We start from the raw sequence: 27602 nt of genomic DNA, 5'->3' as shown, positions 1-27602 counted from the left end.
TTGCGCAAAACATTTTTCACGCTCTGTTTCATGTACTTTGAAGACAAAAGACGGTATTTATACTACATAATCCCTCGCCCATAACCAAGCTAAAACAGTCTAAGTACCTACTTCGACTTAGTAGTAGACATTCAAATAGGGACACGTCCTGAAGACTATATGGTACGGGTGACTTTAGGCACACCAACGAACAACGTGGGCACGGAGGACCCCCTAAAAAGACGACGAAACGACGGTCCAAAAAGACCTGAAGCAAGCGGATATCAACTCCGAAACCGTTCAAAATCGCCCAAAGTCGGGAAGATGAACCTGGAAAATACCTACCGCAGGCAAATTATGATGATTTTCGAAAATGGAATAGGTACCTAGTTTTACGTAGGTACTTACCCTCCGAATCTCAGCTCGCGCATAGAATTAACAATAATACTTACTTATCTAGAAGCACGCTAGAAGGGACATTCGGCCCTGTGCCAATAATATCGCGGTCCGATACCAGCTTGATTTTAGGTACTTTATACGTGACGCATTGAGTATTCAGTTATATTGTATGTACGGATGAGAGCGCAAGGTCAGCGTGACTAATAACCCGGATAACTCCCGTAGCTTTAGCTTAGATAATGAACAACAGTCAGACGCAATCAACCAATGGATGCATGCATGACCGTTTGTCGAAGGCGATACGGCTCACCACCTATCACTTTGGCCCAACATAAAGCTTGATGAGGTGTGGGTCCTTAGTTCATCTTGCGATAGATGTAGCTCTAACTACCCCAATTGGTATATAGTAGTGCGCTTGTGTTATGGCTTTTTAATAGCCTGCATGGCTGTATATAGGTAGGTGCCTACTGTACGACTCCGCAGTTAAGGACAGCGCGACATGGAGTAAGTATGCAGCTGCCTTACCTATAACTACCTACGTAAAAGCAACATTACTTTTTCGAGATCCAGAGTTCACCCATGAAATAACGTACAACTTATTCCATGCTTATGAGCTCTAATTAGCGTAAATTTTAGTGGAAGCATGGAGTTTTTATTCAATCCCAAAAAGTTTGTCGAACTGGCCAAATTCGGACAATAAAACTCGAGTGAAAGCCACTTGATTGATTAAAAATAAAACAGTTAATAACTTTTTTTCCACTTTAACGGCTTATTAATGATTTTTTCCAGCAAAAATGACCAGCGTTCATGTTCGTAATGTAAGTTTATTGAAGGTTTTATAAGTACTTACCTATGAGGATCTATATGGGACCTATCCTTCATTTATTTTGGGGTGGATTGTGAGGTAAAGATCTTATATTTTTTGCATTTTGTTGTTGGGTCTTTACTTTCAATAGGTAATTAGGTAGATAAGTCTTGAAGAGAAGTTCAACAACTACGAAATCTCTTACATCCTTTATTATGAGGGGTGCATTATTTTTTTTATTTGTGTTAGCTATAATTTGTGATTTCACTAAAGAGGAAGGACAATCACGGTATGCAGGCATTAAGAAGGTGTAAGGTATTTGTGAATCGATGTTTTATAACATCACATAACTTTTTATCTCCTCGTCATTGTGCGAAGATGGCAATGAGTATACAAATGCTTTCTCCGTCGTTATACATATTTCCATTTATAAGTTGACGCATTGTGATGCTTACATAAATATTTTTACTATATCTTACGGATGTATAGATTGTTTGCCATTGCTTTCACATTTTTTTTCAAGTTATTTACGTCACAGTAAGTTTTTCCCGCCAAAATATATTTTTAATTTTTTAAACAAACAGGAACTTTGGAAATAAAAAATCTACGTATATCGATACAAAATCAAGATAACTTTAATTCAGACAAGAATCATAAATACAAGTACAAAGTGGACTGATTATACAATAATTTATTGCCATATTCTTATTATGGACACAAGTTTGCATATTAATGTAAGTAATGGACGACGTAGGAAACAAAGCGCTTTGACTGGAATCTAAATAATGGATTCTTGGTTACATCACGTATGTATTAATTTAATTAACAATCGAAAAGAGCGCGTACAGCTTTTTTTTTTAATCTGAAAAGAATCTAGGTAAATATACCTATCTACAATTTACATTCATGAGTGAATATTACTCGAATTGAGTAATATTTCCTAGCGACCTTTCCAGTGTCCGTAATATACTAAATAGGTAATTCGAAAAACTATAATTAAAATCTTATAAGAGTCATAAATTATTCGAGTTTGGTTCGGTTCCATTAAGGCACGTCAAAGGCCGTAGATTGCGTTTTAAAGCTTACATTACTTATACTAATTAATTATTGTAACCGGAATTTAATCCTTCATAGCTGCTAAACCTAGCCGCTTATCTAACATCTGCATTCAAAACTTTATTAGCTTTTATTAATAATTGCCCTGTACAATAATCATGAATAATCAAATCTTAATTATTATCAGATAGAAGATTAATATCAAATATAGAAAATAATGAATGTAGCAAGTTCTACACTTATTTAGTGAAGTACCTATAGAATCATAAGGTCAAATTTATGTGTCATTATGACCACATAAAAAAAAAAAAACAAAATAAATGAGCACCTTCTAGGCACTGGTATAAATAAAAAATATCCTCAACCAATAATTGTGATCAGGTAAACTTTAAAAAATCAGTCTTACAGTTTAAGAGATTAAGTACGGATTAGAATGCCACTTGTTTGCCATTGTTTATATTTTGGTCCATTTTTTTTTTCTCTTGATGACCCATTTTGGGAAAGTACTCTTTGCTATTTTCCCACAAAGATGTAACAATACTAGAGATACTTATAACAAATATCAAAATTTTGCCATACAGCTTATGATGACATTTTAATTAGCTTTCATATACTATTCCTGAAATATCTAACTTTGAACCAAAATGTGTTTGGAAAGAGTAAAAATGTAATTAACTTAAGAATTTGCTATCATTTGCTAACATTATTGTCAGTATTATTTTAGATATAAAACTATTTGTGTTATAAAGTATGTATTATAAAAGTATTCATATACATATAAATTGTGTGAAAACAATACAAAATGAATCACAAATTGGGAATGTAAATTACTTAACACTAAGAAGGCACCTGGTCCTTAGAATAATTAAAATGGCTCATTGGTTCCTGCAGGTACATCTGCACTTAGAGTAAATAAAGAATAAATAAGTTACAAAAACCTTAGAAAGAACTAACTTACTAGAATGTTAGTAAAAACCTTCAAAAAAGAAATTATTGAAAAACATTAAACTACTGGCTACACAACAGTCGTACTCAAGCTGATAAACAAACTATTTAAGTTAATAATCACATAATATGTTTAGCCATTTAAAGTTGTTACATGTTTCATTCCAAAACTATAATTAGGCACCAAACAGTAGATAACTTTGTAACAAACAACAGATTATGATGTTTTGTCCTTGTTTATAACTTAACCAGTTTGAATATCACTGCCACAAGAACATAAATGTAGAATTGAGGACAGCACAATACACAGAAACAACAATAAAATTGAGTAAATAAAATAGAGAGTAGACTTAGATTCAGAATTACTGTATCTTACACCCTTTCCTTTTTTTCTGCTCTTGTTTGTTTTTCTTCTTGGCTAAACCTTCTGCTGTGATGTCAGAAATCACAGACAATCTCTTTGATGAGTCTGGTCTGTCTAGTCCCCTCTGTGGGCTGCCATGGTCCGGAGGGAATGTTGAACTATACAAATTGTTGTTGTCACTATAGCTATGGGGAATGCTGGGGTTGTCATTGTGAGGTAAAACATTGTCAGTGGGATAGTGAGATGCAGGCCTGATGCTTATGGGGTCAGGGAAACGAGGCTTCTTGCCTGTGGTTGGTGGCAGGGGTGGTTGACGATGCTGGATTGATGACATACTGTTTGCGCTGGGTAAACTGGGCTTATCTGAATCAAAGGACCGGGAGTGACCATGAGATATGTTGTTTATATTTGTCCTTGATGTACTTGGTTCTGGTTCTTGTGAATAGTACTGTTTAGATATCTCTTTAGACTGTAAGGCACTGGCTTTGGACTGGATATGTTCCTTTTCAAAAGGCTCGACATAATTCAAATCTGAATCAACGGATTTGCACAGTCGGAGTCTATTCTCTCGTGGGTTGCTGTATGCATCACACAGCGTCGCCTGTGGAGTTTGTGGTAGTTCATTCTGTTGTTGTGCCATTCTTTGTTGTTTTTTTAATAATGCTTTTTGTCTAGCCTTTTCTTTAGCTCTTTGGAGTTTCTTATATTCTCTTTCTTGAAGCAATCTAGCTAATTCTCCATCCTGAGCTTCAACAGCACATTTCATATCAGCCAACAGAGCATCTTGACCTTGAACTTCATGACTGAGTTCTCTAGCAAGTCTAGCATCTCTTTCTTCTTGTTCTAATCTTCTTCTCATCTCCTCTAGCTCAGCAGGGGATAATCCCAGCTGTTCAGGGTCAATATCTGTGGGCAAATTCACTGGATCAGGCGGGGGCGGAGCGGGCGGCGCCGCGCGGGACGAGCACGGCTGCACCAGGTCATTGGAGTGTTGTCGCCTTTGTCGGCGGAGGTTAATTTCAGCCATTTCCCTGGCTATCTCCGCGTCGATTTCTGCTTGACGGCGGAGCGCGAGATCTCGCATGCGCCGTTCATGATCGATGCCTCTCTGCTCGTGCAGCGCGACCGGGAAGTCTTCCCGGATCTGTTGGTTACGGTATCTGTTCTCGCAGAGGTGCGACGAGATCTCGCGGTCCTGCAACCGGTGCGCCAGCGCGCCGTCCGCCCGCACCAGCCACTGCTCGCGCAGGTCCGTCACATGCCCGAGTTTCGGCATTGTATCACTTGCTTGGAACCCCGACATCGCTCGAGCGCGACGCGAGAAAGTATCGATAAAACTTTCCAACTGAACAACCCAAACAGATGCGTTTATTGTCACTCCGGACGAGTTACGTTATGGTAACGTAATAGACGACTTTGTGTATTAACACGTACCAGAGGAACGCGCGGAGCATGGCACGACCAGTCGCTCGGGTCAGATCGTCACAGCACTACAAACAACCTTTCACAACTTTCATCTTTTTCCGTGAGAATATACAAAGTTTTTACATTGCGTCTGTGAACTGTGAACAATAGTTGGTAGATGTTGATAAATCTTCATAAAATTAATTGCATTGAACTTGTGCACCCATCCCTCCTCTCAACAACAAATTAACAAAAAAGTGACAGATACATGACAGAATTGACAGATGACATTCCATGAAAGTGATGTGCATCACCTCGATTGCTTATTTTTAAATCGATTGATTAAATTATACAATATTTTCACACTTTTGAACAAGTACTAATGAAGCGTGATCCACTCTCCACATCAGGACATAGCGACAGAGAGGCACAGGGTCTGTGATCCTTTTGTTTTCTGAAATTGGTTTTTTGCTTTTGTAAAACTTAATATAATATTGTATAAGTTTAAAATAAATAAAAAATAGTACGGGTCACATTCACACAAAGTACTACCTCTGTAATATCTTTAAATAGTAGCCATCTCATTATAGGTAAAATAAATCTAACTTGTACCTAACTTACATTATCACATAACATAGCATAGTATCACGGCCGCCACGCTTGTACCCCCTAAGGGGTAAACAGAGGTGTATAGTACACACCATGCCACGCACGCCAGCCCGTTGAAAAATGTGTAGTCGTTTTATGAATAAAATTGGACCAATAGGGACCACCCAGAGAACCGGGGGACTTGAAAGTGAAGTAATAAAACTTAGTGTGACCATTTTCTCGATATTAGGTAGATATTAGGTAATGGTTATGTAAGTCAAAGTGTGAGTTGTATACAACCTCAACAATCTTAATTAGTATTAATTTGCGATTGGTAAAAAAGGAAATAAAACTAGGATACAGTTATCGACGAACGCAAACTTTTTATTTAGAAATTTACAATTTGTATATTTGTTTATGAAGCGAACGTTACTTGCAATTTTTCTCGTGGGGTTTTGAATTTTTCATTACAGTACTCCTACAACACTCCTCTGCGCTTTTGTGAAGGAACGCCTCTTGATTGAAGTTCTTGGACCGTCATTTTCTTTGTCTTTGTCTTTCTCTTCCTCAACGACATGACCGCAATCTGGTGTCGACAAACATTACGTGTAAGAAACATACTCTTCAGAACACGTAAAAACTATAATTTTTGTAATTCTAACTCGCCTATAATTTTTGAAAACTCTCCGAGTCCTTTTGCATTGGCAGTCAGATAGAACATCTCTTCAGACATGCGGTAAAGCCAACTCGATAGTCGCGGGTACCTGAAAAGAGCTTAATAACAGTTATAACATCTGCAATCTGACAACGATTTTATTCAGACCTAAAAAGTCAAAAAGAAAGAACATTCCCCACCTGGTTTTGTCAATAGGCACCATGACGTTCAGCGTGCTGACAGTGGCACAGATACAGATGTCGCTGAGCATGGGCCAGGAGCAACTGCCAAACCAGGTGCGGCCCACTAGCATACTCTCCAACTCAGCGTATGCGCTCTCAATTTCGCAAACATGCTGTGGCATCACGTAGCGGCAATCATCGTATAAAATTGGATACTGAAAAAATACGACATGATGTAGATCAACAGTAAAAGTTAAAAGATTCTTTGTAGTAGATTTGTTTTAAGTACAAATGCCAGTGACTATTATAGTAATTAGAGTAGCAATCAATCTCCTAGGAAAGATTCATCCAAAGATGTATCTTTTGGATGAATCATTTTCAGGAGATTGCATGCTACTTTATTTTTTTATTGTAGATGTATTTAAAAAAATTGTGTTCTATCAATGAAGTTTAAGGTATTCTTCTAAAGGCCTACTGACCGCAGCAGCTCGGTATTTCGGATAGAGAACCCCGCTGTTGTAGTGCAACATCTGTTCGATCAAGGACCGACCGGCCGGATCCTTCGGCAGCAGACGACCACTGTCGCAGTATCGCCTTACCAGATACGTGTTAATTGCGTGACTGTAATGTGGAAAATCGTAATAGGTATAGATAAGACCTTACCTACATTTCAAAATTTATCAGGGACTGTTTACCGGTGTGAATATGAGTTTTATTTTCCTTTCTGTACGACATCGCATAAGTACTTATCTTTATGGTAACATAAAATTTTAGCACAGAAATTTTACTTTGTTTCTATAGAAAAAAGAAACTGTAGAAAGAGGAAATACTTATCAATACAGAAATGCGTTCGATATTATTATATATTCGAAATTATATACCAATATTTTTACCAGTTTTATACAGATACTTTATACCGATATAACAACATGTCCCTTATTCTTTTTTCCCTTATTCTTACCTGTCACACAAAATTAATTGTCTGTCTTTGAGGATCGGTAATGTCTGTAGACTATTCATCTGAAAAGAAAGTTAACATACAATTAGGTACCTATCTCCTTATTTTCGTACGCTAATACCATAAGTTACTTTGTTAACCAACAAGCATGGTGGCTAAAACAGAAACACATGTCATCCATTACGAAGACAACTTGTGCTGACCATATACTAATAGAAACGGCGCGAGTGCTGACGTATATCTGAGAAGTCTAAAACTTTTGGTTCTTTTATTATTCTAAACGGGAGTGCGACAATGACAACGACGATACATAATTCTACTCTAACACCAACAAACGAAAGAAGTAAACTTCAAGTGTATAACCACGGCTAATTTCGAGGACTTGTGTTGCTCCTTGTCCATATTGACGTCGACCTCGTTGAGGCTCAGGTTCATCGCGTCCAGAGCCATCATGACTGCTCTGCATGCTGGACTTCGGTCTGCTTTCCATAGTGTGCAATGTCTAGGAAGTTTCAACACAATATTATTATTCTATAGTATAGTCAAAACACACAACAACATTCATAGTTAAGGACGAATAGAAAACCTACCAGGAACCGCATCATGGAGTCCGTATGTCGCGCGTGACGCGATATATTCTACAGAATTGGGTTTATTTGTCGTGTAGCCACTACAGTTAGTGAAGTTGTTAAAGTGTACAATTATGTGTACAACATTCATGATACGTACGACAACTGTTAATTACATTTATCTTGGGACGCCTATAGGTTTGTTTACTCCAGTAGCAACGATAATACGGATAATACTTACTTCATTGCAGTTTCAACTGTCTTTTTGCTTCCGCTTGCACCCATGGTGGATAGTCACTTAAACTTATTTCATAATGTTTTAATCTACACTGTGGGTTTTAAATTGAGTGTTGTGTTGTGATTTGAGTGCTTAATAACGAAAATTATGTTATTAAGCGATTTAGTTTATTGCCTAAAAATATTTACATGATGTTATGGAGAAAAGGTTTGGGATATTTTCAAAAATGGCACTAGATCTTTTTTACTAATTTTTTTATTGATGGCCAGTGTCATTTTCTTGATTGTACAATCATCACAAAAATCCTTTCCGTATAATTTGTAGTTTTAACATACATACATACATACATAACCTCACGCCCGTAATCCCTAATGGGGTGGGCAGAGCCACAAGTAATCAAAGACAACTTGCAGCCACTGTTGATACGATGTCGTAAGCTGGATATGATGAACCTTATGGTGATAAGGGATCAGCCTATCGCCCATAACATTAGTCCATCATGTTAGAGGACACAATCCCTTTGTCGGTTTTTACGACATGCCCGGGAAGACAAGCAGCTGAACGTTTTCTATGTTTTTTATTTGCTCCCAGAACAGCATAGAAGCAACATATAGAAGCAGCATAGATTGTAGTTTTAACTTCTTCCAATAATTGGATGAGAGTTGCCTTATTCAGTTTAATTTATTAAGAATTCTCGCGCTAAAAAAAAAGAACATTTTATTAGAGTACCGGTCGTCGTGGAGATCCTCAGGGGAGGCCTATGCCCAGCAGTGGGCGTCATACAGCTGATGATGATTAGAGTACCTATCTTTATTAATTAGTTCGTGGAGTTACAATTGCACGTAAGGGTAAGCGTGAAGGCAGGTACTCAGCGTGTAGGTATAAGTGTTTTTTAGACAAAACCACGCCGGCGCAACGCGCAAAAAAGTAAAAATATTTTTTTGATATTAAAAAATATTATTTAGATGAAAATCGCAAACTGAAAAAGCAATGAAGACAATCCGCATTTCAAAACAAGAAAATTTTAGTTATTTAGTACCCGTGAGCTGGATGTTTTACATAAATTATTTATGAACCGCGATTTTACAATTCAAACAAAGAACTGTTTATATCAAATCAATTATTTATGCCTTTCAAAGAAATAAGATAACGGTCTTTATAGACTCAAGCAAGTCGTTGTTTTTATGGATCAAATTTTTCGAATACCTACATATCTGGTCAGGTATGACGTGACGTAGGTATTATTTTAAGTGCGATGCAAAAGTATTGTGAAAATTATTAATTTCGTAATTATAGGCCAAAAGGTCTCAAAGTCAGTAAATAGTTTAGTTGACAACTAGATGTATCATGTAAGTATATGATTTAGGTTCTTTTTTCTATAAAAAAGTATTGAAATTAACCATCGCCTAAATTCATCGTTTCTTTTATCAACTCAAAAAGGTGTTTGTTAGCTACTGCAAAACGACATGATAATAAAGAAACATAAAGCAAAAATACATGTAAATATAAACAGTAGGGTCAACGAAATTTGAATCCAGTTCAGGATAAACTCGCTCTGTGTCTTCAGTATGTCTTTTTATCCAAGATCGAGCAGTCGGCTGAGCTATACTTAGTTAATAAATAAAAGATAACTTATGATCATGTTAGGATATCGGGCAATATTAAGAAATCACACTATGGTGTTAACGTCCTTGAGGTGTATTAGTTTTCAATGTGAAACACCGTGAGTTAATTAGCATTTAATTTCATTGTTTGATTAAGGAGAAACCCGAGTGGCTACGTCCCACTGTTACAAGTTGTTTATGTTTCATGTTTTTTATATTACTTACTAATTACTTACTACTTTGCAATGAACTTATATCTAATCTCGCATTATTACTGTTATTCCTGGTTTTGCATATTTGCATGCATGTAAAGAGTATAACTATATTTTTAGTCCTATATTAATCTAAATATGTAGAATATACAGGGGGAAGTCTGAAAGTAGCGCCGGTCACTGAGAAATTGAGGGGCAGCAGGTTAACATGGTATAGGCATGTAATGAAAAGTAATGAACGGCATATAACGTGGAAAGTTATGAGTATGAATGTGGTTGGATATAGGGGTTGGGGACGACCCAGCAAAGTGTGGATGGATTGTGTAAGGCAGGATATGTGTTTGAAAGTTGTGAGTACTGAGATGACGATTGCCAATAATTGAAAAAAAATAATGGAAGAGGAATGCATGCTGTGCCGACCCCACCTAGAGTGGGATAAGGGCAGGAGGATGACTATATATATAATTATTTTCTAGGAATCCCGTACGGAATCCGACTTTGTTTGGAGACATAGTTTCACCCCCAGTGAGGTTTGTGATGATGACAGCATCGGCTTTGGAAATTGATTTAAACTTTCACAAAGTTGATCTCTTCCGTGGAGAAAACAAAACGGAGTTCTATACTAAGGTAAGATGGAAACGAATGGTAAAGTAATCTTTAGATGGTGTAATTTAACGTAAGTAACAAGTTAGTCGGTATTTCTCTGAAGGTTCTGTGTATAATTTTCCATTCTGTCAAATAAAAAAGTTATTAAATATCGTTATTTAAAATTATCACTTAACTTTTATATATTTAAAATTTTAAACGTAGAAAATTTTAAAGGGTGTTTTATTGAATAATAAAAATGGATTGTCTTTTATTTTACAGATTAATCGTCTCCAAAAAGTGCCTGCATTAGAGATAGAGAATGAAGTGATACTTGAAAGCAACGCTATAGCTTTGTATTTATGCAACCGAAGTAAGGACAGAGATTTATATCCCTCTGAAATCTTGCCGAAAGCTCGAGTTGATCAAATGCTGTTTTTCAACTCTGGGGAATTGTTTCCTCTCGACAGTGCTATTTTTGTAAGGATTTTCTTTTGATGTTACTTATTATAGATTTGTCACCTAAATTATGACATTAACTTCTTGACCGGACAAATGGGGAGCGCTGAGAGCTGTCACACGGTACAAAATGTAAGACAACATTCTTGATACCCGGTTGGGCGCAAAGCTCGGCTCAGGGCATTATCTGAGAGCATTCTATTTTAAGAATTAATCAACCCTAGTGGGCCGATAGTGAAGCGCTGAATTAGATAAATTATTATGGGCAAGGGGAGGCCTTTGCCCAGCAGTGGGATCGTATAGGCTAAATAAGATAAGATAAGATGGTTCCGATGTATTTTTATAACAGTTCAATAGTTAATCATTATAATACAGGGAAGTTGTTCCCTCCGTGCATACTGTAGTGTATTGATGTATTATATTATGTAAAGTTGTATTTTTATTTTCTAGTCTGCTTTCTTCGCCAATGAATGGCCTATTGATGCGACACAAGTAGAAAAGTGGAATACTTTACTTGATTATTTGGAAAGTGTTTTAGTCAATTCCAAATGGTTGGCTGGTGAAAAGGTAACTATCAAATTCGTTAGAGTACTATAGAAATATACACTACACTTTCTCTATATTCATATTCATTAAACCTTTTACTTGACAATGAATTTTAATTATATTTTAATTGCAACATATAAATACTTACCTTTATTTTCAGATGAGACTTTGCGATTTAAGTTGTGCAGCAACAATAAGCTCCCTGCGCCTGTTAATACCTCCACTGAAACGACATAGTAAAGTTAATGACTGGTTGGAAAATATAAACGCACTCCCATTTTCGCATATTAATGCCGCAGGTTTAAAAGTTTTGAAGACAAATGTAGAAACTGTTAAGGATCGCCTAAGTGGTTACGATAAACTCTCTATAGCAAAGTAATTATTGCTGTCAAATTTTATATTCATATAAATCCCATATTTTGAAAATTATAATAATAAGGTGTATTTTTTTCCTCCCTCTAAACATGCCAACAGCTGGATGGAGCTTTCTATGATAATTGATGTATCGAAAAATATAATCTTTTTTCTTTTTTGTAATATATTTTATATTTTAATAAACGATTTTCTTTGCGATTGTCTTTTATTGTATAATAGATTGATGCCATAAACAAGAGAACCTCGATTATAAACTTTTCAAAAATTGTACAACCATATTATGTCAAAGTTTCTTTCCTCTATGGTCTCTATTGATTGGTCGGACGAGGAGATGTAAAAAATGGCTGCCTTGCCGTCTCCGACTCAGGTAGAATTAATTGGAATTAAATAATCTGTGTTGTGCTAAATTTGCAGTACTATAGCTGAAACTAAACTCTACTAACTTGCCCATCGCTTAGTGCAGTTTATGTTATCTATCGGACCGTAAACGTTGAAGAATAAGGCGTCAAAGTGTCGTGTACTGTAGACGGATTGCGATGTTTCGATAATTATTGAATTTCGATAGATTTGTCGGGAAATTGTGGAAAAACTTTACATCTTTAAGGAGTGTAGTGGATATTTGTGGTGTCTGTTGTAATTAATCGTCAGTATTGCCGTGATACTGATCGCAGAAGCGTACGTTTTTGCGCGAACATCGAATGTCACTAACAGTGTTCAAATGTCACACCCATAACGATAGAAAAATCGTTTGTAAAATAGTTTTTTAGTGAGATTTCCGACCTCAAAATGTGGCTTGAACCTTCGCAGGTGGCAGGGATCCACAGTGCTGTGTACGAGGCGTATTATCACCAAGTAAGTTATTCTGTTATAGCTATATAACATATGATTATTTATGTTCAATTGATCTTGTTAGTGATCGATTATGAAGTTTTGTTCCTAATAACAACATGCTGAATGACCGTTCTGCTTCTAAAGTAGATATCAAGGTCTTGTGTAATATGTACTGTGTCTTAACTGCTGGCTGACCTTTCAGAGTTTCTCTTGATATTGGTATCTGATAAGAACCATCTACAACTCTAATATCACAATATGAACGATTGGTTTCTTTACATTGTCTATTTTTCAATAGAGAAATGGTGATTGAAAAGATAGATCAATTAGGTACTTATTTTCAAATCATGTACCAGTTAAACCCCTTGTAATGAAATTTTTATTTCAATAACACTTGATTGGTCATTTATCTCACAATAAAAATGAGAGAAGAAGAAAAATACTTGACCATAAAACCAAGTCCCTAAACCTGTATCATGCCCCTCACTATGTCTTATTGCAGGTGGACCCAAATGGCTCAGGTGTGATCCAAGCGTTGGACGCTGCACGCTTCCTGAAGAAGTCTCGGCTTAGCGATGTGGTGCTCAGCAAGATATGGGACCTCTCCGACCCCAATGGCAAGGGGTACCTAGACAAGGTAAGGCTCTACACTCTAAATACATCAAAATAATAAATAAATTTAGTTTTACCTATCTTAGTATTGGTGAGTTTATGTAAGTATGCATGAATGAATGCCCAATAAACTGTGGCATTGCACTGCTCACCCCTATAATAATTCTGTTCCTGTACACTATAGGAAAAATAAATAATATTTGTTTTTTTTTTTCATAGATGTTATGGTAATATAATGTTAATATATATATTCAGTATATAGCAAAACAAGCATAAGAAGTTTTGTTCATATCCAACTGACATTGAAATGGTATTTTTTGTAATTATTTTTATATTTTTTAAACTAATTTTACTGAACACAGTAAAATTCAACACCATTATTTAATAACATAATAAATGAACTTTATATTTAATAAGTTGACACAGATTTGGATTTTCCAATAAGATTTCCAAAAAGACCTTATATCTTAAATTGACCTTGAATTTATTTATTTTTATTTATTAAAACAAGATTAAATTGAAACATATAAGAGGTTCCCTTTCAGTCTGTCTGTTTGAAAGTCTTATTTATTGTCGATTTAGGTTTTGCAATAGCCCAGAGGCTGAATGCTATTATTATAAGGTCACTGTTTTGAATCCCACAGTAGGTGCCATACTTCTCAATATTTGTTTTTAATGCCTGAGTTATGTTAAAGGAAAACACTAGGAAATGTGCACAAAAATGATCTTATAAGATCTGTTTATCCATTTACCTGCCCCTGTAGCATGTTATAGTTATAATTGAGCCAATAGGGTTACCTCATTTATCGCGTCCTGCGCGATATACGATGTCGAGCATGTATCGGCTGGACTCTGGGTCGCATTATAATGGGGTCTGCGTGTTTTTTACTTATCTGTGTAGAAATGTCTTGTTCATATGAGAGTGGCGCGTCGGTGCGTAGCAAGCACGTGACAACGAATCTACGTGAACACTCTTTATATTAGTACCATATCGTTACTGATGTCGCGAACTGACGTATATTCAACACGTAACATAAACTCACGCCCGTAATCCCTAATGGGGTGGGCAGAGCCACAAGTAATCAACGACAACTTGCAGCCACTGTTGATACGGTGTCGTAAGCATATTCGAACGTACGTGACGTATATTCAAATTTTGGCAAAACTGATTTGCACCTTTTGCGATTGTCAATAAGACACAAATCACTTTAACAAAAAATTACAGATACGTCAGTTAGCAAAGTCGTCTTATAGTGTAAACCACGTAAGCTCCATTTGATTATATCACATTGTGATGTGATTTATGTTAACAAGTCTTGCAATAGACAACCCAGTTTCAAGTTCAATCCAGGTAATAATTAGAGGTTTCATTTTTTACCCACATTGAAATTAATTAAGGTTTTTTTTAAAGAAAATCACCTCAGAATGTGATTTTTGAAAAAGGCGTTTTAGTGGTTTCTCTATACGTATACTTTGTACGTCCTTGCTCTTATCATCACTAATTTAAGCGCCACGCTCTTGACGGTGTAGCATTCTCCATGCTACTTTTTAGGGAAAAATAGAGCTGTATTTCCCTCTTGCCTTCCGGCCCGCAGTACTCTTGACTCGAGTGTCATGGCGCCCAGAGTAGTCTATTTCAAAGCCGTACTAGGACTCCTGTCTTCCGCCTCTGAATAGTACTGATAGTTACTGCTGGGTTCCAGGTTACAGTCCCTTTGACTCGTCTCTTCCGTTCTGCATTTGCTTGCTTATACATCGCCGTATTGTGTTCGAATTTGCATATACACAATGAGGCCTAAGGTCTATACTTTAGTGATGTATGTGACGTATATTTGCGATGTGTGTCATTACTGCTGTAAATCAGCGTTTAATAGGCGTGTTGTTGTCACTAGCACACCTGCACTAAATTATTCCTGCCACAAGATAACATTTTATTATAACTTGCCATTGAATCTTTGGTTTTCTCTGTATAAGAATAGAGTTGTCAATCAAACTGATCGTTACTATCAGGCGTCGTACGCGTCGTGAGTCAATGTGTTTGTTTGTATCTATTCTGATATAACCACAAAGTGACTCAGAAGAATTAGCCTATGTTCCCAGAGATGTTGATGAAAGTAACCTAAAGTGTATTCTAAAAGTCGTTGCATTTCGACTTTAGATCTCACCAGTCAACGAATATTTGATTAAGTTTGCTTCAGAAACGGAACTGACAAATATTGTCTTTAGAACTAAAAGCTACACTATAACATTAAGATCCTATATTGAAGTCAAACACCATAAGTAGCCAGTAGCAGAGTAGAAGTGGCAAGTAGCTTTATATATTTATTTATTTATTTACATTTCGCGACTTTACAGTGCAGAAGCGCCAATGCGCCGTGAAACTTTAAATATAAACAGTATAATAAAAAACATATGAAACTTAAGTTTAAACAATATAAAAACATATTACACAATACAATACAAACAATATACAATAGTCTTATATCGTACCTATAGGCAAAATTAGGCATTTTTTTGCCCATCGTGATAAATCATAACAATATAACATAATAGTATAACTCTTGTATCCCCGGCATAGGTGAATAGTATGCTGTTTAAGTCCCATGTAATAGGGAGCGAACCTATTGCCATTAACCGGTCACAAATCCAGCATACCACGTGATATAAATTATCTATGATCCAACATACACATACATAAACTCACGCCCGTAATCCCTAATGGGGTGGGCAGAGCCACAAGTAATCAAAGACAACTTGCAGCCACTGTTGATACGAAGTCCAAAGATGGATATGATGAACCTTATGGTGATAAGGGATCAGCCTATCGCCCATAACATTAGTCCATCATGTCATCTATGATCCAAACATAATTTAAATTCACAAAGTCGTGATAAATCAACCATATGAAAGCCCTCCACGCTTCATTTGGCGTTCGCCACTCGCTCAGCGGGATCGGTCGCTGGCGCGTACAGTCATGAGCAATATAATGTACCCACTTTAGGACTCTGTCGCACTAACATATTTGACATTTAGTGAGACTTACAGTTCAATTTGTCAAAAAAGTTAATGTGACATGGTACCAAAGTGTATACATATGAATGCTCGTGACCGTACTATCCTCACCTCAATAGAATATTTCGTATTATCTTTCCACCCGCGACTCGGTCCGTGTGGTTTTCCATCGCGCGCGGCATGTGTATCCCATCATCAGTCATAACCTGAAGATTTGATAGGTTTGGTTTTATTTCTTTTTTTTTGGTGTTCAGATTGAACACCTGTAAGTGATACAGTAATCTATCCTATGATCCTTCCCAAGATCTAATCTACCAAAAATAAAAACATTCACCACATTTAGATTAAACTGTCTGTCTTAAGAGGCCTCTACGTGTTGACTTCGGCCCCACGCACGCCTTCCAAAAGTCCGGGACTCTATTGGCCGAGATATGGAAACGACATACCAAATTAAAAACGGTTTAGTAGTTTTTCCGTGAAAGCGTAGCAGACGGACAAGAGGTGCTTTCGTGTTTATAACAGTAGATCACAACGAGAAGATGTACTTTCAAAAACAGGCACTTAATATTTCTTATCTACATTTAAAACATAGCGACTTAGGATATCCTTATGTACCTGTACAAATAAATATGCAGACATTCGTCACGATTACCGCATAAGTGTGAAAAAATTGATTACGGCAGTTGCGGCGGCAGGTCACCTTGAGTAAGGACCGCTGGATGTATGAAATCAATAATTTCTACTTGAATGCCTGCTATGCATAATAAAATTTGTAAGCCTGCCAAATGTTAGTGGAAACTTAATAAAAGTTTATTGTTGGGCAAGGGCGCGACGCGCGACTAGCAGTAACTAACAGTAATATCAACTCAAGTCTAACACCATGTTTTCCGTAATATACTCGAACTCAACTTAAAAAAAATATCTCTGTTCATTAGATAACATCCACTTACACTTACACACACACTATACACTACACTTACACTACACTACACTTACTTATACTTACTTTTTGTGACACTAAATGCCTTTTAGCATTACGCGATTCATCATGCTCGACGCGTCGGGTGTAGGACCACAGTGTCATTATTATAGATCAGTGGGTGCAGGTATAATGTATGGCGAAATCGTGGCCCCGGTCACCCTGTGTATTATTAGAATATACACGATTTCGATGGATCGCGTAATGTAATAAGGCCTTAAGATATTTTTAATATTTAAGTAGGCAGGTATTACTAAAAGATATAAGCTTTTATACGTTATTCCCTAGGAAAAGTTTTTGTACAGGCTCCGTGGTCCTGTGGGTTAGGCTCTTGAGTGTTAAGCTCACGAGGTCCTAGATTCGATTCCCAGTGGGGGACACGTCTAACAAAAACATTTTGTGAGATTGGCCCTGGTTTGGTCATGACATTGCAGGCTAGAGGGCTGTACTAACCTGATTGTCCGAAAAATACTCGTAAGATAATTCCGTGCTTCGAAACGTACGTTAAGCAGTCGGTCCCGGCTAATACCTTTATCCTTGAGTATGTATGTGGAAAGCCAAAAATTGGTATGCGAACTATTTGTGAGTCAAAAAAATCGTGCATCATTTTTATTTTTTCCGTGCTTCGGAAGGCACGTTAAGCGGTTGGTCCTGGTGTAAGTAGGTAGTCGTTACATGACACATGTCAGGGGCCTTTGGCGGCTCAATAGTAACCCTGACACCAGGGTTGATGAGGTTGGTACTCTACCTCACAACCCACACGATAGAAGAAGAAGAAGTACTGAATTTCACTTTATAAGTTTTTAAGATTTTGGAAATCTGCCCCCAATCCCTTTAAAGAGGGGTGACATTTTATATGGGACTTTTCGCAGTTTTCAAGGTAGGAAGCTGAAAATTTGTGCATAAGGAAAGGGGAACCGCCTTACCCCGAATTTAAAGCGCGGGCAAAAACTAGTTACTCGTAAAAGTATAATAATTTGGTATATGAGTAACAAAGACAGCAAATACATATAAGTTGAAATTTTGTAAATCAAACAAATATTAATACAGAGAGACAGAGGATGCGTTGTATTTAGTTACACATTGATAATGTTATCTGTACCATTTATTTGCTCTGTGCGGACGTGGATCATTTAGTGAAAAAAATGTCTATTGAAAGATTTTTTATTTTTGTGCATTATTGAGGTTTGTGATATAGGCAGGTTGGATTTTTATATTTTTTTTAAGAACGTGGCCCTGTGCCGAGGTTTTTCTTGCAGCTTCTTTTTCTCGGTTATACAGGTTGTGAGAAGCTGCAGTAGTTTTAGGCGGATGAGACGAGTTATGTAAAAATCACGGAATAGAAGAATGTGGTGTAAAAATTGACGATTCAAAGTGTAACTATGTTACCTAACTGAATAAAGATATTTTTAAATATGAATTTAATTTGATGTAAAGGTGAGTTTGAACAGAAAAAGACGGATATTTTTATTTGAATAGTACCTTTTCTTTATACAGTGTATTCATCATCTCCCTAGTGTTATACCATTTTCAAGGTATCCGCTTACCTAACCTGAAGATTTGACGGGTCCGGTTTTTTACGAAAGCGACTGATGCCTGTCTGACTTTTTGCGAAGGGAAATTAGCCCAATAAAGGTTAGGTTAGGTATATATAATACAGTGTATGTATTATGATGTCAGAAAACGAATCGTGGCAATGAAGACACATATACTCAGATTATTACAGAGGTTGTAATAATTTTATGTAACATCCTTTTGTATACCTGTATTCACAAATAAAGATTTTGATTTGATTTGAAGCGTCAGAAGTGTTAAGGCAGTCATATTACTGAGATGTAGTTAAACATGGAGGACCATATTGAAGACTATAGAGAACCGGAGAGGAAATATGATTGGCCACCTGATACGACACGATTCATTTATGACAAACATCATAGAAGGAATAATTGAAGGGAAGAGAGAAAGGGGTAGACCTAGGAGAACATTTATGAAACAAATAAAAGAAGGAGCAGGTCGTGTCGTATCAGGAGGTGAAGGTTTTGGCGGGGAGAAGAAAGGAATGGCGATTACTCCACCGACAAGAGCGCAGCTCTTAAATAGAGAGAGAGAGAGTTAAACATGGGCATAGGTAACCTTCCGCCCCGCACCAATTCGTATCGGTCGCCGACTTCACCCCCTCTGTATTACTTAAGACGCGAACGAGCAAGGGGTAGCGCGGGGTTTGTTTCGCTCACTCTTGGGTGTAAATAAATAAAACATTGAATGACACTTTAACTCCCTCATATTATTATTTTGACATCTGGTTCATTACTACAAAGTGTAAACTAAAAAGTAATAAAATAATTCAGCCAATTTCGATGCAAGCTACGAGGCAAATTATTCCGATCACAATATTATCAAAAACAGGTTTACAATGTAAGCGAATTTGTGAAGCATAATAGGCGATAAAATTTAGATTAAAATGTGTGCGCAATGACAAAAGTGCATTGTGTTTGTTACACGAGAGTTAAAAATACTTATTTGTGGACGTTAATGTAAATATTTATCCATCAAAAAGGTAAATCGGGTACGTACTTAGTTATATCACGTGGTTTCCAAGATTTCTGGCCGGTTAATGACAATGGGCCCGCCCCCTATTACATGGGACTTAGACATAACTCGTGAGGAGTAGGAGAGTAACCCCAATGGGTGAAGTGTTTAGTAACTTTTGCATAACTTATGTGAAAAAGTAAATAATAAAAAAAGAAATATTAGGCGTGTTGTCGTAAGTAAAGGCTACGGAATAGAATAAAGAGGTTGGAAGGGCCGGGTGGGCGCGAAACGCGCGCCATACAAGTATGAGCAAATAGTTCACACTTTAACTTTGCACTCCAGTCGTCGGCAAACTTTGAATGACGAAAAAGAAAGGAAAACATGAACCAGTAGGAGTAAGGCCCTGTGCTGCGAGGTTTTCTGGCCACGTCTTTCCCTCAGAGATACAGCTTCCGATGTGGTAGTAGTTAAAGCTTGTTACATAATATGTAATTTAATTTGTGACGTGATGTTAGGGGTCAGGAGCGATGCCAACCAAAAAGGTTGATATAAACTCTGATACGACTTGGTGCGGGTCTGGTACGTATTCTATGCTAATACCATGTATTGTATTGTCAACAGCCGGGACTATTCGTGGCGTTGAAGCTGGTGGCGCTTGCGCAGGCGGGCAAGGACATCAACATGAGCAACATACACTGCGAGACTCCGCCGCCCAAGGTGGTGAGTAGGCACCTTTAATACATGTCCGTATACACAACAGGACCCTTCGTCTGATTCGATCGACAACCAGAGTTTCACTTTCGTAATATTTAGTACCTTCCGAGTAGTGTAAGAAAATAATAGTACCTTTACAGTTAAACAAAAAACTTGAATTAATTTCCAGCAGGACCCTCCGTGGTTTGAAGGTCTTCAGACCATTGGTGTATATCCCTGTATAGCGGTGCATTAGTACCTTCAGATTATCTTCGATTTCTTTTAAAACAAATATTAGTTTATAAGAAATAAATCTACAAAATTTTTATACTGCCAGCAGGACCCTTTTTTGTTTTGGTGCTCTCAGTCTAGACAGTCATATTTCCTAGCAGCAATATATTAGTACTTTTCAAAAAAATATCGCTTCGTTAAAAAATGAGTAGTATAAAGTAGTAAGTAATAAGCACAAATGAACCTCTGTTACTAATATGCGATATGACACTACGAAATCGGTTATTTTTTTTCATCTACCCTCAATTTTGTAAATTATTGAATTATATGTTCTTCGACGATTAAACTACGTACCTACCTAAAATAACATGAAAACTAAATTTTTATTTAATTGGTTGCATCACATAAATAAAACAATAATAGGTAAAGTAAACTCCGGGAATAGAAGTAACGTTATGCTATTTAGAATATTTTCCCTGATAATTAATCAGAGTCTTATTACTATTACTTTATACTACTCATTTTTTAACGAAGCGATATTTTTTTGAAAAGTACTAATATATTGCTGCTAGGAAATATGACTGTCTAGACTGAGAGCACCAAAACAAAAAAGGGTCCTGCTGGCAGTATAAAAATTTTGTAGATTTATTTCTTATAAACTAATATTTGTTTTAAAAGAAAACGAAGATAATCTGAAGGTACTAATGCACCGCTATACAGGGATATACACCAATGGTCTGAAGACCTTCAAACCACGGAGGGTCCTGCTGGAAATTAATTCAAGTTTTTTGTTTAACTGTAAAGGTACTATTATTTTTCTTACACTACTCGGAAGGTACTAAATATTACGAAAGTGAAACTCTGGTTGTCGATCGAATCAGACGAAGGGTCCTGTTGTGTATACGGACATCTTTAATACATTTAATATTCTTAATAATAAAAAAGGTTATTTAGGTAAAAACTTCGACATACATTATACATCATACACACACACACATATGTAAAGTATTCTTCGTAATAGGCACTGTGGTTCTGTGGTACAGTCAGAAGCAAATAGTCACTAACATATAGTTTTAACCGACTTCAAAAAAGAAGGAGGTTATCAATTTGATCCGTATGTATATGTAATATTATCCACGGTAGAGAATTGGCAGGGTTTGCAGGTAATGAAGGTTGCTGGTTTCGCCGATGTCAGAATTTAAATTCTAACATTGTATTCAACATCATATTATTTCTTTTTTTTATGATATGTCCAACTATCTATGAAACATCTCTGTCGTAGGGCGACCTCCCGAAGCTGCCTCCCACCGCTGCGCCGGCGCGGCCCGCAGCGCCCGCGGCGCACGCGCCCGCCACGGACTGGAGCATCAAGCCGGCAGAGAGAGACAAGTATAGCCAGCTGTTCGACTCGCTGCAGCCCAACAACGGCCTCATTGCTGGGAACAAGGTACGAGGTTCATGTCTCCATCTCTGCTGAGTCGTTTACTTTTTCAAATTGGTGCGCAGTGGTACAAGGTAATAAATATCAATATGTAATGTAATGGCTTAATGAGGGACTTTCCAGCCTTCCCCAAAAACATTATAGATCGCGTTGTAAAGATTTCACGTGAGTTACCTATTTTCTCATTGCTCGGGTACATAATTATTCAAAAATATAATGTAATAGCAGAGGCATTATATAAAAATAATTGTTGCTTGATATTTGGATTAGATATGGTGTAGAATTGTGTTGCTACCTATATTGTTTCTCTTTATTTTGATCAGAATAATAATGGGTGGAAGATGTGTTGTGCCTGGGTGTAATAACAAAAGGGTCATCATTTATACCCAAAAACAAAGATAATGGCTATGCAAATCTGTACAGCGCCCTCTATATTTTTTGTGGGGAACCTAGTCTGGAAAGTCCCTTCTTACTTATGTGGGCGTCCCCAAATGAAATGACCAATGAGTATATATGCAACAGAGACAAGATCGCGACTATTAAGTTGATGAAGAGTCCCGAGAAGGAATATGGAGTATCACTGGCGTTCGTTTATGTATGCATGTTTAACTTGGACATAATTATGTGCAGGTGAAAGGCGTGCTGATGGAGTCCAAGTTGCCGCTGGAAACGCTCGGCCGGATCTGGGACCTGGCGGACCAGGACAAGGATGGCATGCTCGACCGACACGAGTTTATTGTCGTGAGTTACAGAGACACTAATTATTGATTTGAGGTGTAGTACAGTCATGAGCAATATAATGTTTAGGACCCTGTCGCACTAACATTTTCAATTTGTCAAAAAAGTTAATGTGACATGGTACCAAAGTGTATACATATTAATGCTCGTGACCGTATATTGCCAATATTTTGAAGAAGACGTATTAGAGCAATTTGTCTTATTCGAAGAACTTTTCGTTCTTACACTGTCCTTTATACAGGAAGCTTCTACTATTTCTAGATAAATTCCACTCACAGTTAAAGACGTAATGATTAGTGATACGATTTTGTGTGAACCACACAGATGACAAAGAGAAAAATAAACCGAAAAATCTGACTCGGACGGGAATCTGAGCCAGCAGCTCTTTGTCAAGCCAGGACGAGTGTGTTAACCATTACACCATGGAGTCCTCATTTTGTTCATGCGAAAGTTTCGATCTATATCGTCTTTATGTCTACGTTAAACGCTCAAAAGTAAAGCGCTAGTGCGCCTATGTATGACACATAGACATCAGTAACTGGATGTGTTCTACACAAGTGGTTGTGGTTCACAGGCCATGCACCTGGTATACAAGGCGCTGGAGAAGCACGCGGTGCCGACCACGCTGCCGCCCGAGCTGCGCGCGCGGCCGGCGCGGCCCCCCTCGCGGCCCCCGTCGAGACCCCCCTCCAGGCCCCCCAGTCGGCCCCCAAGCCCGGGCGCTAGGCCCCCGCCACCACGCCCTCAACCGCCGCCGCAGTCTAATGCCTCGTTGCTTGAAGGACTGCTCGACCTTTCTAGTGTGAGTATTATCTCTTATTATTATACAGACTTGAGTTCCGAATGTTAAAAAAACGTCGTAATGAACTGAATGCGTATTTGACAGTTTGTAAGAAAATGGCTCAGGATAGAGAAGAGTGGAGGAAAGAGCCCTCTGCCCTGCAGTAGAATGGTGTACGAGGATAATAAGGTTTTCGATATCCATACAATCATCAGTTAACCGTTCCGTTGCAGCCCACACAGTCAACCCCCACCCCGCTCATGTCAACCGCCCCGTTGGTCCCACCGCCGGGGTCCCTCATAGCCCCTACGACAGGGCCCACCTGGGTGGTGACCCCAGCAGAGCAAGCGCAATTCGACGCACAGTTCACGCGCGCTGATCAAGACAGAGATGGGTTCGTGTCCGGCGCAGAGATCAAGAATACCTTCCTCGAGACCGGATTGCCTCAGGCTACTCTTGCACATATATGGTATGTGTTTTAGTTAGAGTTGAGTTTGTATTTGTTTCGTGACTTGACTATGACTAGACTGTGATTCGACTGTGACTTGACTGTGATTTAATCGTGGCTCGAGTGTGACTTAACTGTGACTCGACTGTGATTTAACTATGACTCGACTGTGATTTAACTATGATTCGACTGTGACTTAACTGTGGTTCGACGGTGACTTAACTATGTCTCGACTGCAACTTGACTGTGGCCGTGTAGCTATACAATTCCTAAAAGCAGCCATAATTATAAGTAGCGACCTCCGTGTACTCCGTCAGGGCACTGTGCGACATGGAGAGCCTGGGCAAGCTGTCCCGCGAGCAGTTCGCGTTGGCCATGTGGCTGGTGCAGCGCGCGCTGCGCGGGACGGCGCCGCCCGCCGCGCTGGCGCCCGACATGCTGCCGCCATCCGCGCGCCCCAACGCGCCGCCGCCGCTCCAGGTACTCCACGCACCGTCTGGGGGGCAGAAAGCCCGCATCGAAGCAGTTCGTGGGACATTTGTGTGCATTGCGCACTTTTATATGCGCAAATGTCAAAGTGTAATATTGCTTTCTTAGATGAATCGCTTCGATGTGACCTTTTTAACCTCCCAAGACAGACCAATCTTTTAACAGAGCACTTCGTGTTCATCAAAGCTTAACGGGACAGGTGGAGGAGGAACCGGTGGTGTAATGATTACACGCTCATCTCGGCTTGACAAGAGCTGCGGGCTCAAGTCCCGTCCTAAACAGATTATTTTCGATTAAAAGACTTTTTTAGAATCGCAGATCGTCAGTAAAATCGCTTGCAAATACATTCAGTGGTTCTCGAAGTCTGATTGTAAATTGAATAGGATTAGTTTTGTTACCGGTACCTAGTAGTTGTCGGGACATTGAAAATGATGCACACGCTTTTTTAACATAGAAAAAAGAAAGAAAAATATAAATCGCATCAGAAATAATTTATTATAAATAAGGTAACTTAAAAACCTCGTTTCTTTTAATAACTTAAAATATTCAATTCACTTCAAGCTACACCGTCATTATATCTCCTACATCAAAAAATTCTTAAATATTAAAACAAAAAAAAACATCACTCATTCAGAGTTAGCGCAGACAGAGCAGCGGCAAATCTAATTCTCATCAACACAATATGGTTTATAACAAAAAATGTTATCTAATCTCATCAACACAATATGGTTTATAACAAAAAATGTTACTATATTATAAAATGCAAATGCAATGTTAACCTTGTCAAATGCACAGTTAACGTGTCGAAGTGGTTATCAAGGTATTGTTTATAATTGGTTGCCGCGAAGGCTGCTCTTGGTTAGCGCTGACTTATTTGCCTGTAACGTGGGTGGTGTGGCTACGGCAGCCGCCGCCTGCGCCGCTGCGTGCGCGCCAGCACCTTGAGCGTGTAGAAGGCGCCGCCGATGGCCAGCAGCAGCAGCACGCGGCCCGCCGCGCTCGACCCGCCCGACCAGATCTCCAGCTTCACCTCGCCCGCCAGCACGTCGTCATGCCAACAGCTGTACCACACACACATTGCAATAACCAAGCATGTCTACGACCATAGACACATAACATTGCATCACGCCTGAATAGGGTAGGCAGAGGTGTGTAGTACATCCACTCCTCGCCAGATATGTTTAAGTTCCATGTAATAGGGGGCATTGCCACTAACCGGGCACAAAGCCACATATCCTAGAAACTACGTGATATCAATGATCTACAATCCAAAATATGAATATTACCATAGAATAAAGAATAACAATAAATACGAACGGTAACTCTCCGCCGCGCATCTATTTGTATAGGGCCCGACCTCACCCCCTTTGGATCTTTAGTTTGAAATGGCCGTATACCGTTATCCGCTGTTTGGAACTTACATACAATCTTCAAACTAATCTCCAACGAATAAAGACATTTAGTAACGCATCGACCATGACGCAGTGTGTTTATTTAATTTCGGACGGGTTATGTACGTTATCGGGTGTAGAAATAGAAACAGCAGTGTAGGATCACCTGTATATGTTGGCGTCGGAGTCCCACACCCTGCTGAACACGAGGTGGTCCCGGGCGTTGACCCGCACGCGGCCCCCGCTGCCGCGCTCCAGCACCCGCTCCGACACCGGCGCCGCGCCCACCGACCACGACACCGGCATGTCGCGCATCGTCGTCCTGACACACCGCGCAACACCATGCATGACAACATTGACAACTGAGATACAAAAGCGTGACGTCATTAATAAACTTGGTCAAACGTCAATCTTTGTTATGTAAGGGATCTTCTTCACAGCGCAATCGGATGTGCGATTTTAGGGAAGAGTACTCTGCGATGGTTGGCATACGACGTGGACTGACCCCGGGCACCGTATGAGCGCGGGCCGCGCCCGCATGACGTAGAGCAGCTCGCGCGCGTCCAGGCGCGGCGGCGGCGGGGTCGCGCGGTGCCGCAGCCGGTACACGGCGGCGCTGCCGTTGTCGCGCTGCAGCACCGCGCCGTGCCGCCGCCGCAGGCTCCACACCAGGTCCTCCTTGCACGCGCGCTGGGGAATGGGGTTAAGCTATGCTCCAACATCACTCACATAACGTAACGTCGTCACTCGCACTATGGACGGATGAGGACCTCGCAGGAACATTCCCAACCTTCCAAGTATTCTGGAAACGCATAGTGCGAGTTGTTCGTCACAGATCAGTATTCGAACGCTTACGTAACGTATTGGAAACACTCGACGTAAATATTTTCACTAGGTACGACCCGTGCAACATGCCAACGATCTGGTGACAACGACCTAGTCCCTCGATGCGGTTTTCTATACCAGAGTAGCAAATAGTTTCCTCGTACGGATTTTAGCTGAAAAGGTACCTATTTCATATAATTCTTCATGTCCATAAAGTTGAATTCCCACAATGTTGAATTCTTAAAGAGTAGATGAGGTACCTTGCACATGGCGATCATGATCTCGCTACTGCGTGTGCGCAGGGCCGGCCGCTCGCGCACGCATTGCGGCAGGTAGCGCGAGCGGCACCACGTGCCGCGCGGGAACGCTGCAGGATACAAGGATAATATTCGATTGCTACATTGGTTTGTCCAATTCAATTGTTTGGTTTGTTGTTGATTCATTCATACCTTCCAAATACCTTCTACCTTCTTCACATATTCTTTCCTCTTCGTGCGTTGTCGTGTCCATTTCTTCGAAATGGTCCAACTACAAACAAATAAAGTGGAGTATAGTAAAAAGTTGTTAGGTGATTTCCAGGATTTGTGCCCGGTTTAAGGTAATAAGCCCGCCCCCTATTAAATGGGACATAGACTTAGCTAATGAGGAGTGCTCTGCTTATCCCTTCGGAGATACA

At 39.0% G+C, this 27602-nt stretch overlaps 4 protein-coding genes across 10 annotated transcripts in view; 2 read left to right on the top strand and 2 right to left on the bottom strand.

Moving 5' to 3' along the window:
- Positions 1-739: 739 nt before the first annotated feature.
- On the top strand, positions 740-12118 carry LOC126374732 (glutathione S-transferase 1-like). 5 transcript variants are annotated; one of them, XM_050021469.1, is made up of 6 exons: positions 806-882; positions 1168-1196; positions 10435-10585; positions 10826-11023; positions 11453-11569; positions 11709-12118. In XM_050021469.1, the coding sequence occupies exons 2-6, from the start codon at positions 1186-1188 to the stop codon at positions 11925-11927; spliced, it is 696 nt and encodes a 231-aa protein (XP_049877426.1). In that variant the 5' UTR covers positions 806-882; positions 1168-1185; the 3' UTR covers positions 11928-12118. The 5 variants fall into 5 exon arrangements, with proteins under 5 accessions (XP_049877427.1, XP_049877426.1, XP_049877429.1 ...); XM_050021470.1 differs by lacking the exon at positions 1168-1196 and having other exon boundaries at positions 740-882; XM_050021472.1 differs by lacking the exon at positions 806-882 and having other exon boundaries at positions 1175-1282.
- LOC126374722 (coiled-coil domain-containing protein 50) lies at positions 1793-5361 on the bottom strand. Its single transcript, XM_050021456.1, has one exon. It carries the CDS (start codon positions 4849-4851, stop codon positions 3547-3549), a length of 1305 nt encoding a protein of 434 aa, XP_049877413.1. The 5' UTR covers positions 4852-5361; the 3' UTR covers positions 1793-3546.
- LOC126374730 (glutathione S-transferase 1-like) lies at positions 5969-8467 on the bottom strand. Of its 2 annotated transcripts, none has more exons than XM_050021465.1 (7): positions 8146-8467; positions 7699-7837; positions 7339-7397; positions 6857-6998; positions 6396-6592; positions 6207-6304; positions 5969-6126 (listed from the first exon to the last, which is right to left on the bottom strand). In XM_050021465.1, exons 1-7 carry the CDS (start codon positions 8187-8189, stop codon positions 6008-6010), a joined length of 798 nt encoding a protein of 265 aa, XP_049877422.1. In that variant the 5' UTR covers positions 8190-8467; the 3' UTR covers positions 5969-6007. The 2 variants fall into 2 exon arrangements, with proteins under 2 accessions (XP_049877422.1, XP_049877423.1); XM_050021466.1 differs by having other exon boundaries at positions 7702-7837.
- Positions 12119-12198: 80 nt separating the features above from the next.
- The window catches only part of LOC126374701 (epidermal growth factor receptor substrate 15-like 1), a 34814-nt gene continuing 19410 nt past the window's right edge, over positions 12199-27602 (top strand). The window contains exons 1-9 of one of the 2 annotated variants that reach the window (XM_050021418.1): positions 12199-12290; positions 12731-12775; positions 13257-13391; positions 20511-20609; positions 22096-22260; positions 22885-22995; positions 23567-23794; positions 24007-24242; positions 24539-24701. In XM_050021418.1, coding sequence (XP_049877375.1) covers positions 12264-12290; positions 12731-12775; positions 13257-13391; positions 20511-20609; positions 22096-22260; positions 22885-22995; positions 23567-23794; positions 24007-24242; positions 24539-24701 — 1209 coding nt within the window. In that variant the 5' untranslated portion in view covers positions 12199-12263. Of the gene's footprint in view, positions 12291-12730; positions 12776-13256; positions 13392-18476; positions 18543-20510; positions 20610-22095; positions 22261-22884; positions 22996-23566; positions 23795-24006; positions 24243-24538; positions 24702-27602 lie in introns of those variants that run through there. The other variant, XM_050021419.1, reaches the window with a different exon arrangement.

Source organism: Pectinophora gossypiella, chromosome 17 (genome assembly GCF_024362695.1).
Source record: "Pectinophora gossypiella chromosome 17, ilPecGoss1.1, whole genome shotgun sequence".
NCBI classification, from domain to species: domain Eukaryota; kingdom Metazoa; phylum Arthropoda; class Insecta; order Lepidoptera; family Gelechiidae; genus Pectinophora; species Pectinophora gossypiella.
The sequence above is the reverse complement of the archived record's forward strand: the minus strand, read 5'-3'. Positions and strand labels throughout refer to the sequence as shown.